The 13,000-nt window shown below is 41.9% G+C and overlaps 1 protein-coding gene across 1 annotated transcript in view; it reads right to left on the reverse strand.

Moving 5' to 3' along the window:
• tdrd12 (tudor domain containing 12) overlaps window positions 1-13,000 on the reverse strand; it is a 68,344-nt gene that overhangs the window by 33,070 nt on the left and 22,274 nt on the right. Inside the window, exons 15-18 of the mRNA XM_075470853.1 lie at window positions 12,482-12,589; window positions 10,950-11,126; window positions 10,690-10,843; window positions 10,438-10,562 (exon numbers count right to left, since the gene is read on the reverse strand). Coding sequence (XP_075326968.1) covers window positions 10,438-10,562; window positions 10,690-10,843; window positions 10,950-11,126; window positions 12,482-12,589 — 564 coding nt within the window. The remainder of the gene's footprint in view (window positions 1-10,437; window positions 10,563-10,689; window positions 10,844-10,949; window positions 11,127-12,481; window positions 12,590-13,000) is intronic.

Below are 13,000 nucleotides of genomic sequence, written 5' to 3' on the forward strand. Positions count from 1 at the left end.
GAGCCATCCCTAACTATAAGCTTTATCAAAAAGGAAAGTTTTAAGCCTGGTCTTCACCCTGGTGAATGTATTGCCTAACAGCCATGCCAACATAAAGCACGCATGGGAGTATATGGCCAGTGATGCTTGACAATGTTTGAAACTAACATACCTATTTACGTATGTGAGGGGAGTATAAATGAGCATTTAGATGGATCTCCTGTCACAGCCACACAGTGATATTTTCCACTGGCATCCGGAGCACCTACACACGGGAACAAAATTGTTGGTACCCCTAATGAAAGTAAAAGAAAGAAAAACCCGCAATGGTCACTAACTTGAAACTGACAAAAGTAATAAATAAAAAAATAACCAATGAAAATCAGACATTGCTTTTGAATTGTGGTTCAACAGAATCATTTTAAAAAACAAACCAATGAAACAGGCCTGGACAAAAATGATGGTACCCATAACTTAAAGCAATACTATGTAACATTTCTACCTTAAAATAACAGTTTGAAAAAAAATTGTGTGTCTAGAATGAGTTTTAATATTACGATTGGCCTGTCTCCTATGCCCTTCGGGGGTCTGAGTTGGAATAACTGCGCTATGTAACTTTGCTGGACCGGCCCGGGAGCTGAGCGGAAGTACTTCGACTTGCTTTCTGGCACACCTACCGAAGTCATACACTATAGCAGAGGTCTTCAACAGGGGGTCCGCGACCCCCAGGGGGTCCGCGGGGGTACTACAGGGGGGTCGCGAAATCTTTGGTTGATTAGACTATTTAAAAAAAAAAAAACTTTTTTTTTTTTTTCCCCAAACAGTTTTTTCTCACAAATTGTGCGCAAACATATGCCATCCACAGATGGTTTGAGGATTCATTGTCCCATCTACATGCAAACACTCTGGAGTCTAAATCCCGCCGGCGGGATTTTTTTACACATCTCCAAAAACACATCTGTAACTCTGTGAGTTTTTGTCATTGAAACATATAAGTGACACCATTAAAAACTTTGAAACTTCTAGTTTTCAAATATATATATATTAAAATAAATTATATAGGTGGCCCTCTTTAAAGAGAGTGAACAGAAATCTTTGGATTTTCTGTAGTCTCAGACTGCAGAAGCTTCCTCGGCCACACCTATCGCTATTCACATGTAAAGTACCAGGTGATTGAGTGGCTATTCACAGGTGAGAACACGCCCCATTCAGCCAGCATGTGGGGGAAGACAGCAATGTCCTACCAGTGACACACAATTATCACATGGAGAGTGACAGGGGGGTGGGGTGGGGGGAAATCAGGGGTGTGACACACCCATCTAATTTGTATTCAACTCTCAGAGACAATGCCTCTGAGAGTTGAGTCAGAATTACTTTTTTACAGTTTGTGTGAAAACAAAAAAACATTTCTGACTGCACTTTTTACTTTTATGCAGCCAACACTTTTGTTTACAAGGTTCAACCTTCAAAAGTTTTGGCTAGATACATTTATAGTGTGTTTTCTTGCACTGTTTGAAGACCTCTAAAACTTGTTTTTTTGTACAGTTGTGTTTCCACTCAATTTAAATAAAACTTGTTTGTATTACATTCACTTCACTCTCATATTGTTTTTTGTTAGGCTTTTCAGAATACAACCATATGTGTCACTTTTGCATAGATGTTTACAGTTAGGCTACGGCTACACGAAAACGAAACGAGGGTTTTTTTGAAAACGGGTACGAAAACGATTTCGACCTCACAGGGGGGCTTCTCTGTCCACATGACAACGCGACACTTGCTGAAAACGATGCAGTACATACGAAACACCTCTAGGTGCGCTGTAAGCCACCCCCACCGGTTACACCAGAACAATAGAAGAAGCAATGCGCATGTGTGTACGCCCCTACTTCTAACAGCGGGAAGCTCACGTTGTTCCTTTAACAATGCCGCTGTAGTTAGCGGTGTCTGCAGCAGTGCTGCTATCAATGTTGTGGGGTCCATGATGATCGCTGTCTGTCCTTGTTGTGTTGTCTTCTTCTTCCGGATTTTGAATAGAAGCTTTTTGTTCTGGTCACTGACGTATGTGTATACGTCACTGGCGTTAGCCATGTGGCTGTGCAGACGTAAACAAATCCGTTTTCGCTGTAACAATGGAAACGAAACGACCTCGTTTTCAAACTTTCCCACTCTGGAACCCGTTCTTAAAAACTATCGTTTTGGGGTAGTGGGAACGCCGGCTCCGTGTGGCCGCGACAGCGAAACGATAAGAAAAAGTATCATTTACAGTGAAAAACGTTTTCGTGTAGCCGTAGCCTTAGTTGAAATACTTGAAAATGTCAAGGTGGTGACAACTGCCTCAAAGTCTCTGAAAAGGCCTTAGACTCCAGGGGGTTAAAGTTAAAATCTGTGGATTATTTGAATAGCTCAGTGTTGTATGCAAGATGTTTGTTTATAAAAGGCAGTGGCACGGCCACCCTGTACCTTGCACATGTTTAAAATAAAAACATGAATATATTAACCTGTGTATTATTTGAATAGCTTAGTATTGAATGTACAATAACAGAGGACCTATGTTTATACACGGCACTAGGCCCCGTTAAATATAAAACACAATTGTATGCCATATAAATAGTAGGGGGTCCCTGCTCCAACTCTCCATCAGTTTGGGGGTCCCTGGCCTGTAAAACGTTGAAGACCCCTGCACTATAGTATTCCAAAGTACTGTCTTCCTCTGTGGTCAGTGCAATACAATGCCCACATCTGCACCACCATTTCTCCCCAATGCGTGACCTAGCAGCAGCTCCCGTTTCTGGATCATCGGTTTGAGCCATCCTCGCTGCATCTTGTGCCAACAACTCTTCATCAGTGTATTCTGGTTCAAAAAGATAACCCCGACCATCAAACTCGTCAAACTCTTCCATTCCAACATCAGAATCTGACGAACTATCCATCTCGAAATTGCTTCCAATAAAATCCCGAGGGTTCTTATCTCCCTCAGCTGAATAATGGGCGAAGGTGCGCTCTTTCAAGCAGTCATGTGACACGTCATGACATCATGGCGAAAATGGGTGTTGAAACGAGTCAGCTGTTCGATAGGAAACAATAACAAACATGGCAATGTGTAGTTTGGTTCCCAAGGGTCGTTTTTGGTGGACAAAAAGACAATTTTGGAATACTATAGTGTATGACTTCGGCGATCGATTAATTTGTGCGCATGCCTGTGGAACACGGAAGCTGAGAGAGGTAAGTGCGCTGTTTTTGAAATCTCAAAATGTATCATGTCTGTGCTAGCTAATGGTATGGTTAGCCCCTGGGTTGAATTGTATTACTACTGACACCACGGCCAATTCGGTAAAAAGTATTTTGATACACGTTAAGCGCCTCAGGAAAGGTTAAACGCTTGCCCGATAGAGCCCGCTTTCATGGAAATCAGCGCAATCGGACAACTTTGCACAGCGGGCATGAAAATTTCTCGCGTTTTTCCCTTTGGCAACCTTTCCTTGGTCTCCAACAGATGGGATATGTTTGTAAAAATGCCGGAATTCTCCTTTAAAGATCCTATGGCATGAAAATAGATGGAGGCGTTTATATATTTTTATAGGCTTTAGTGGTCCCGTAATACTGTATCTGAGTTTTTTTCCCCAAAATTCTCCCTTGGTGCAGAATTACAGCCAGTCCCAAAAATGAGCTTTCCTTAGGATCCCCAGAATGAGCCGTTTAGTGGGGGTGTGGCCTTACTTACGCCCCTGGTACCTTGCGCAAATGTTTTGTGAATCGCTATGGCATGTAGATGGCACGGCAGCCCTATGCCGTAAAACTAGCGAAACCTGTTGATATGAGCTTACTTTGACAATATGACGAACTAGTTACTGAACAACTCTCCTAACACAGTCAAACATCAAGCAAGTGCTACACAAGACACAGCAAAAAAGGCGTGCGTGAAGGGGAAAGCAGGAGTGAGGATTTTGACATTCTCAGCTGATTGCTCTGGTTTGCAAAGATGCACGTAGCGTGAGTCATTTCAATCAGGGGAAAGGCAGATATAGTGCACGCCATAAAACCAACAGCAGGACGGCTATCAAAACAACAAATAAGTACACAACACTGGCGTTACAGTAAATGAGGTGTCCACTTGCATACCTCATGCTATTTACTGTTACATTAGCGACAGTGACCGAGCTATTAGCTGCAGAGCTAACGACACAGACAGACTGACCGTTTTGACTCTGGAACCATGAATGAATCATTATCCTGATGAAATGCACTGAATTTGCGGATTCATTCTTCTTCAGGAAGCTTGAAGTCGGGGGTTTTGGTCTAAAATGAGTGAGCTAACCATCTCATGGGCATGCAAACACCTCCAACAGCCCAGTTGGCAGAGATAAGAGCTTGCAGATGCTATTAGCTGCATAGCTAACCGTTAGCTAACGTTAGCTGCTAACGATACAAACCCTTTCCTGTGGTAACAAGCTATGTAACTATACTGTACATACAAAAAAAAAAAAACAATAATAGAGTGTTAAATTACTTACTCGGGAATGAGATCCTTCCCCAAGTGAGAGACGAATGGAGCAGGAGATTGACAGGCGGATCGGTGCGGTGTCTGCAGTGGTCTCTGCATCGGCCCGTCGTAGTGAAAAATCAGCTGAGCCAGAAGGCGAAGCTCTCGATTTACCGGTCAGTCTATGTTCCTACCCTCACCTATGGTCACGAGCTGTGGGTAGTGACTGAGAGAATGAGATCGCGAATACAAGCGGCTGAAATGAGTTTCCTCCGCAGGGTGTCTGGGCTCTCCCTTGGGCTCTGTATTGGCCCAAGTTCTGGAAACATTCGTCTGTGAAATATTTGGCGCACACATACACAAATCTCTTCGGTTCTGTCGTCACTTTCCCTGAAAAAAACAAAATCTGTTCACTGGCTCTTTAGAGGTTCTGATGCAGGAGCTCTAAACAGATTTTTTACATCGATATACAGCGCAATGAGCTGGCCAAAGAGCTGTGGGCGGGGAAAGGCAGTTTATTGGCTCTGGGTGGAAACAACCTCCACGTCATAAGCGGGCACACGTCATAAGCGGCGGCTTTCCCGATCAGGCCATCTGCATGGTCACATTTCCAAAGGCGGAGAATAATTTCCAGTGCATGGTTTAGGTCTATCGTCATTTTTAGCCACTGGGGGACCGCAGGCAGGCTAGAGGAACTCATATTAATGTTAAACAACCTTAAAAAGTGAAAATTTCATGCCATGGGACCTTTAACCGTACATTACTCATGTTGAGTAATGTACTCATGTTCCTCTCTTCCCCCCCCCCATGTGCCTAAAGTCTGTAACAGTGTTTTTCTCTTGTTTATAATGTCTTGTTTTTTTGTCTATGCTTTCTGTTTGTTCCTTATGTAAAGCGTCTTTGAGCATTTGGAAAAGCGCTATATAAAACCTATGTATTATTATTATTACCTCCAAGCCTTGAGAAGTTACATAGTATTGCTTTAATATTTTGTTGCACAACCTTTTGAGGCAGTCACTGCAATCAAACGATTTCCGTAACTGTCAATGAGGCTTCTGCACCTGTCGACAGGTGAGCAAACTACTCCAGCAGTGTTTCCCACACATAGACTAATTCGTGGCGGTGCGCCACAGATTAAACATCGGCCGCCACATATTGCGTTTCGTTAAAAATTTTTTTTTTTTTTTTTTAAACGCCATTTAAAAAATACTCTAATTCGTTCAGCTGCATTTCCTTGCTGCTCTACCTTCGTCTCTCTGTCCCTCGCGTCTCTTTCGCATAGCCTACTCACACACACAGCCCCTCCCCTCCGTGCTTCCCTGGAAACGTGGAAGCTTGCTAGCTTAGATTAGCTCTATAGCTCTGGCTCAACCGAAAGAAGACTGCTGGCGAAATTCACGAAAGGTTGGCATCACGTGCACCTTTATAAAATCACACATTAAAAAGTCCTATAAAAATATTTTATATTTTTAATACAATGTTGTCCCGTCCCGTCCCGACCCATAGCAAACACGCGATTACGCCTTCTTTATAAAGTTAATTAGTCGCAAGTTTGCGTAAAAAAAAAAAAAAAAAAAATGTAGTTGGGTTTGTCGAGGTCAAAACACTATCAGCTGTGAATCAAATAAAGTAGTTTTTTTAAACTCTTACACTGAATGTTTGCTGCTTCAAACCAGATGAGTATTGAAAATTTTTTTCCGCGATTGAAAGAGAGACGTGTTGAGGATGAGGACCAGCCTGAACCGGAGGTATCAGTCTGAAACAGCTGAACAGTCCGACCAGTGTAATTAGCTATGTTTTAATTTGTTTACAATGAAGATGTGAAAATCTGCAGATAAGCCGCACCTGTGTTACCCACCGTGACACAGGTGTCACACATCCTTACGTCCCCCATAATTTTCCTTGATGGAGAAATTATCCAGGTTCTTAAAGGGACACTATGTAATTTCTTCCCCCATCTAGTGGTGCAATTTTATTTTGCAAAGTTGAATGAATTTGCTCTCTAGCGCCTCACGTTTTCAAATGTGCGCTGCAACTTCTTGAACTACGGCAAGCGGAATGTGTCAAGATTCAAGAAGCTATAGCTTCAGACTCAAGGTCCATACAAACAAAAAGAAATCAAGACACACAGTACAAAGGATTACATAACACACATACAACAACACTATGAATACAGATGACAGATAACATGTCAGATAACATAACATCTCCTTTGGTGTGCAAGCAATGCAATTAGTCATATTCCGGGAGTTACCGGAAGTGACGTCGACGCAGCGTTAGCATTAGCCTGCGTTAGCAATAGGAGCATTAGCAGCGGTAAATAAACTCCCGGTAAACTTACAAACTTTCTAATGCCTCGTTTTGTGAGTTAAGAGCCTATGTGTACTACGGCAGAAGTTTGGTAACAATCAATGCATTATTAGTGGGATCATTTACGAGATAAAATCTATTTAGCATTTTATTTTTTTTTTAAACTTTATTAGTAAATCAACAAAATAACAGTTTACAAATGTGAGCATAACGCCAAAAAGAAGATATCCAGGGGGAGCATAGGAATAATAATAAAAAGAAGAAGATGATGCACTTACAAAAAGAAAGCTAATGAACACAAAGACATATGTGCCAAGGAATAAAATCTATTTAGCATTAGCGGCTGTAATAAGCCATTTGGCGGAAATGACGTCACAATGACGTCATTTCTGCTTGTAGGCCTGGTGGGGAAATCGCGATTCGAAGTGCTTTATGTCCCTCTCGGCACTTCGTCATTTTTTATAGACCGGAAGGACATGGCAGCCTCCATAGAGCTTGCCCGCTCTATGTAGATACAGACAAGTTATTCTTCACTCAGGAGGATAAGTGAGATTTTTGACAGAGATCATTTTACACCAATGAGGACTAACTTATGAATGAATATGTTGATTTGAGCTAATAAATGACTTAATTTATTACATAGTGTCCCTTTAACTCCCAATGTGACATATATGTCACATTACAGATCTCTGACAGTGGGGGGTGGTATTTTGGAAAAAAATTCTGAAATGGGTTCTATGTGGTCTATTTAGTCTGTTATAACCCCCTTAATTTTCATTTAAGTAGAAATGGGTCTGGGTTCTTATGGGTTAATACAATAAAGTTCTGTGTGACCAATTATTAACGAAGGAATTATTTTGAAGAATTTTTTACACCCCCGGCCCACCACCACCACACATTGCCTTCACATCTGTGGGAAACACTGTCCAGTTGTCTCAGGTTTGAAGAGTCCCTTCCCCAGACCACAGATGTTCAACAGGATTTAGATCAGGGCTCATAGAAGGACACTTCAAAATGGTCCAGGGTTTTGCTCTTAGCTCTTGGGTGTTTTTAGCTGTGTTTTGGGTCATTATTCTGTTGGAAGACCCATGACCTGCGACTGAGACCAAGCTTTCTGACACAAGGCAGCACAATTCTCTCCAGAATGCCTTGATAGTCTTGAGATTTCATTGTACCCTGCAAAGATTCAAACACCTTATGTTCTGGGGCTGCTTTGCTGCATCTGGCACAACCGAGCCTCCTCCTTGTTTCACAGTAGGGACCGTGCTCTTTTCTTGATATGCTTCATTTTTGCATCTGTGAACATAGAGCTGATGTGCCTTGCCAAAAAGCTTCAGTTTGGTTTCATCTGTCCAAAGGACATTCTCCCAGAAGCTTTGTGGCTTATCAATATGGATTGTGGCAAATTCCAGTTTTGCTTTTTTATGATTTGCTTTCAACAGTGGTGTCCTCCTTGGTCGTCTCCCATGAAGTCCACTTTGGCTCAAACAATGACAGATGGTGCGACCTTTGAGTTCACCTTTAATTCCTTTGGAGGTAGTTCTGGGCTCATTCGTATTATCCGTCTCTTCATTTTGTCATCAATTTTCCTCCTGCGGCCACATCCAGGGAGGTTGGCTACAGTGCGGTGGACCTGTGCTTGCTCAAGCTGATTGGAGATGGTCTTATACCCTTTACCTTTAACATGCTTGTCTATAGTTTTCTTTCTAATCTCCTGTGATAACTCTCCCCTTCACTTCCTGTGGTCCATGTTCAGTGTGGTAGACACCATGTCACCAAACAGCACAGTGACTACTTGTCACGTGTTAAATAGGCAGACTGTCTGATTACAAGTTTGAAGACACCTGTGATGCTAATTAGAGGACACACCTTAGTTCAACATGTCCCTATGGTCAAATTATTTTCAATCTTTGCTAGGGGTACCATCAGTTTTGTCCAGGCCTGTTTCATTAGTTTGTTTTTAAGAAGGATTCTGTTGAACCACAATTCAAAAGCAATGTTTCATTGGTTCATCTTTTTATTTATTATTACAGAGGTGTACCAACACTTTTGTCCACCTGTTAAGCTCAGTGCCAGAGCCTCTTCCACCGCATATAATATTAAATAGCACAAAAGCAGGGGTAGCGGTTCTTGAGATCCCAGTATCCACTGTTAACATTTTTACGGGAGCTGAGGGATACAGATCTGGCTTTGTCCACATTCTAAGTGTACCTAGCCACCACACTAGCTTGTCACATAGATTATGGAGACAAAACAGTGGGGCAACACCCGATCATTTATCAGTTCATGAAGTGGGCACATTGTTTCCGGCCAGTGTCGAGGGGCTGAACTGCGCCGTGGGATTTACCAGTGGTGCCTGATGTGCTGATGAGACCACCTTTCGAACCACAGCAGCAGGTCGAACTTAAGGTGCTTTCTTTTAAGACAGCTTTATTGCTCACACTGGTTTCTGCTCAATGTGTGAGTGACGTTGTGCATGCATGTTTTGAAGGGGTATTCTAAGGTTTTGCTGAAACCGCTTTTGTACCTAAGGTTTTTAACCCTGCTCAGTCTTGATACTGCCCCACTGAGACGTCAGTTTTTTGTCAATGGACTTTCTCTTTGCAGAAACATGAGTGGCTTCATTTGCTCTGTCTGGTGCGGGTGGCGTATTTATGTAGAAGGAACAGCTGGTTTCAGAAAATCGAAGCAGCCGTTCAAGTTATGGGTACAATCCCTCTTCCACGTGCTGCATTTCAACCAAACTTGATTTAACGGCGCAATGGAGGAAACTGGAGAAAACTACGAGGAGCAAAATTAGATAAAAATACAGAAATGTTTAATGTTTGGGACAGTTTCAGATCAAAGAAAATAAAAAATCCTGTAAAGTTGGTCCATTGTCAATCGGAATTCGCTTACCACCATAGCACCTTGTTAATGCTACAGCATCTGGGCAGAAGGCACCCACTCAGTTGACAAATAGTCCACTGAGCAGAACATACACAAGGTTGTATTTTATGGAAATCAATAGGCTTGTTAGTTGAGAAAAGCACTAGTAGAGAACATAAGCAAGCTGAGGCTTGGGCTGGGCCTTTCCAACCCAAGTTCATTGTACTAGACAAGTAGTGCCAAAGGTGTCACTAGAACTTCCTTGCTGGTGCAAGCACACCGTCATATGTTCCTTTATCTGCCCATCACAGCAACTTCAGCCTGTAAGCTGAACTAATACTCTCAGTCACATCAAAGTACAACCAGAATTAAAAAAAAAAAACAGACACATTGCCAAAGGTAATCATATCATACAATGTTGTATTTGTAATATCAGAGATTACTGGTTAAGGTGTCGTGTTAACTGGTGAAATTTCAGCCTCTGTTGTCTGTTATCACACATTGAATCAGAAATAGAGTAAAAAAGAAGAGCTGTTAGGATTTTAGCTGCATTAAAATACAGTATATGAAAGCAGAGACAGAAGGAACAGATGTTAACTGCTGATAGAGTTTGACAGTAGGTAGAAAGCTAATATTTAGTGTTCAATTGTACTGTTACACGGAGAATGTTTCAGTGTATGGTTAAACTTCCAACTGAAAGTCCTAGGGTTACCTTTGTAATTACTGACCTCATAATCTTTTCCCCAGCATATCCCAATCAGATAGCAGGTTCTTTCTTTGTAGAAATGATAATCTGTTACCTGATCAGGAGCAACAGTAAAGAGCTGGTCAGCCTCGTCCAGCACCAGGTGGTACAGCCGTAGGAACAGGAAGCAGTGGCAGGACAGTAGACGGGCCAGAGTGAATGGGGTGGTCACTAACAGGCCTGTTGAAAATAAGACAATTATGGGATTCCAAATTCTAAATAAACACATTTAGAGATTTCCAATAAAATCTTTAAAAAAATCTGGATTCATTCTGACAACTGACAGACTGAAAATATGTTGGCTTACAGTTTTTGGGGATTTTGATAGCTTGGGCTTCATCCTTGCCGATGCCCAGAAGTACAATGACAGGATGAAGAGTTTTGGCAACTTTGATCTCTTCCAGCACGTTATATACAACCTGGGCCCTCTCCCAGCCTGGACACAGCACTACTGCTATTGGCTGGACATAAACACATTGACATGAAGAGTATACTTTTAAAAGTGATGTTATTTAATTTGAGACTGGAATAAAAAGCCACTGCATCTATTTGTGTCTTTATACTTACTCCTGAGCTGGAGGTGAAGATGGAATTTAGTAGGATGTGGGTGAGGAGTGGGGTGAGGTAGCCGAGTGGCTGCTCAGTGATGTGGGAGACGATTACAGTGTTGCATCCTCGAGCCACAGCTGGCCAGCTGTAACGGTCAGCTGGAGACAAAGTGCAGTACTTTTTCCTCTGTAGCACCTGGAGAAAGACCGGTCACTCAGGTCAAATTCAGGAAATACAGAGCAAACTGTCCACACCAAAGTAATAACCCCAGTCTTTAGCCTTTTCTTTGTTAATGTAGGATTCTGCCAAGCTTGAGTAGTTGGGGCTGATCAGAGGATCAGATGAGGGATAGTCATATTTGCCAAGACAAGGGCGACCTCTATCTGAAGAGTGGCTGGTATCTGGTGCAGAAACCAGTAAACCGACCATGTGAATTCCATTCTTTTTGTCTGTAGACAAAGCTCTCCAGGTAAAGAGCCAAGCAATGTTTTCATAGGTTAGCCTTGCAGATTTTCTTGTGTTAATTATCAGGATAATTATTCTAACATCCACTGTGGATGGTGCCAGGAGCAGGCGTGCTGGAGGTTGTGCAGACTTTACAGCCGACTCTTTGTGGAGGTTATCAAAGCAAGCATAAACTGTATTAAGCGGATTTGGCAACATTGCCTCAGACATGGTGAGAGTTCTACTGCCTTTGAAGCCATTTCTTTAAATTTATTGCAGAACTATTTTTTTTGTAAAACAAATGACCAATGAGCACATAAGATGTAACAAGGAGTTTGACTCCTGGCTTTCCCAGGCCACATGTCGAAGCATCCTGGGGCAAGAAACTGAGCCCTACGTTGCAAATGCAAAGCAAGAAATCAAAATACACTGGATAACTGTTACATAAGCATCAAGGGGGCTATCAAACCAGAAGCAAGCCACCGATAGCCTCATCTGATCATAATGTTGTCCAACTCATCCCAACATATCGGACTAAACCTCCCCATAAAGTCATACAGTGCTTTGACTGCACTAACTGGGAGGTGCTGAGGGACGGCACTCTAGACTCAGCATGTACATAGACTTCATCAACTTTTGTGTTGAGTCCATTATACCAACCTAAAACAGTCAAAATGTATCCAAACAACAGACAATAAAACAAATATCAAAATAGGAATTGGGCTTTAAAAACAAGGACAGGATAGAGTACAAAAAGAGATACAAGGAGATGAGGGGGAAGATTAGGGAGACAAAGGAGGCATATAGGAGACCCCTGGGGGAACAGTTTAGCGCTAACAACCCCAGGAAAATGTGGGACACCATTAAAAGTATGGCTGGGATGCCAACTTTAACTTTAACTCTAATGGATGTTACAACACAAGTCTTTCATGAAATGACAAAAATAACTTCAACCCTTAAAGTCAGTAAACTGAAATCAGTAACGATGGATGTGAGCAACCCACACTGTGGCAGCTCACATCCAACCACAACACAATTAACATGTATTGAACAATTTTCATGTATGAACAGCCTGGGAACACATCTCAGTGTACATTATGGTTTACCCGGCGCAGAGAATCTGTGATGGGAGCATCTTCCAAGCTGTTACAGGGTTCTACTTGGTGGGCTGAGTGCACCAGAATCCCATCCATCCTGGGATCACTGGGTGAAACCTGAGAACAAAATGGAGACAAGATGAAGACAAATAAGAGCCAGTGCCCTATCAAACAATTTAAAGGAAGTAATGTAGATCCACATCTAAATTTGAAATGTTCTTCCACACAGCCAAGGTCTTGGTGATAAATATTATCTAAACAGAGTTTTTCAAAGAAGGCATGGAACAGAAACTACAACTCTTCAGATACTACTTTAATTGCACCCGATATCATACAAACATGGTCTAGTTGTATTGATTTCAAATGTTTTCAGATATATATATAGATAGATAGATAGATAGATAGATAGTGGAGCTTTTGTGAAAACAAACAAAAATACAAGAAGATTTGCAGAAAGGAAAACTAAAATGGTATTTTATAAAGCTAATTCTGTGGGGGCATCACTGTGACTATTATTCTAAACGGATG

Source organism: Odontesthes bonariensis, chromosome 7 (assembly GCF_027942865.1).
Source record: "Odontesthes bonariensis isolate fOdoBon6 chromosome 7, fOdoBon6.hap1, whole genome shotgun sequence".
Taxonomy (NCBI): domain Eukaryota; kingdom Metazoa; phylum Chordata; class Actinopteri; order Atheriniformes; family Atherinopsidae; genus Odontesthes; species Odontesthes bonariensis.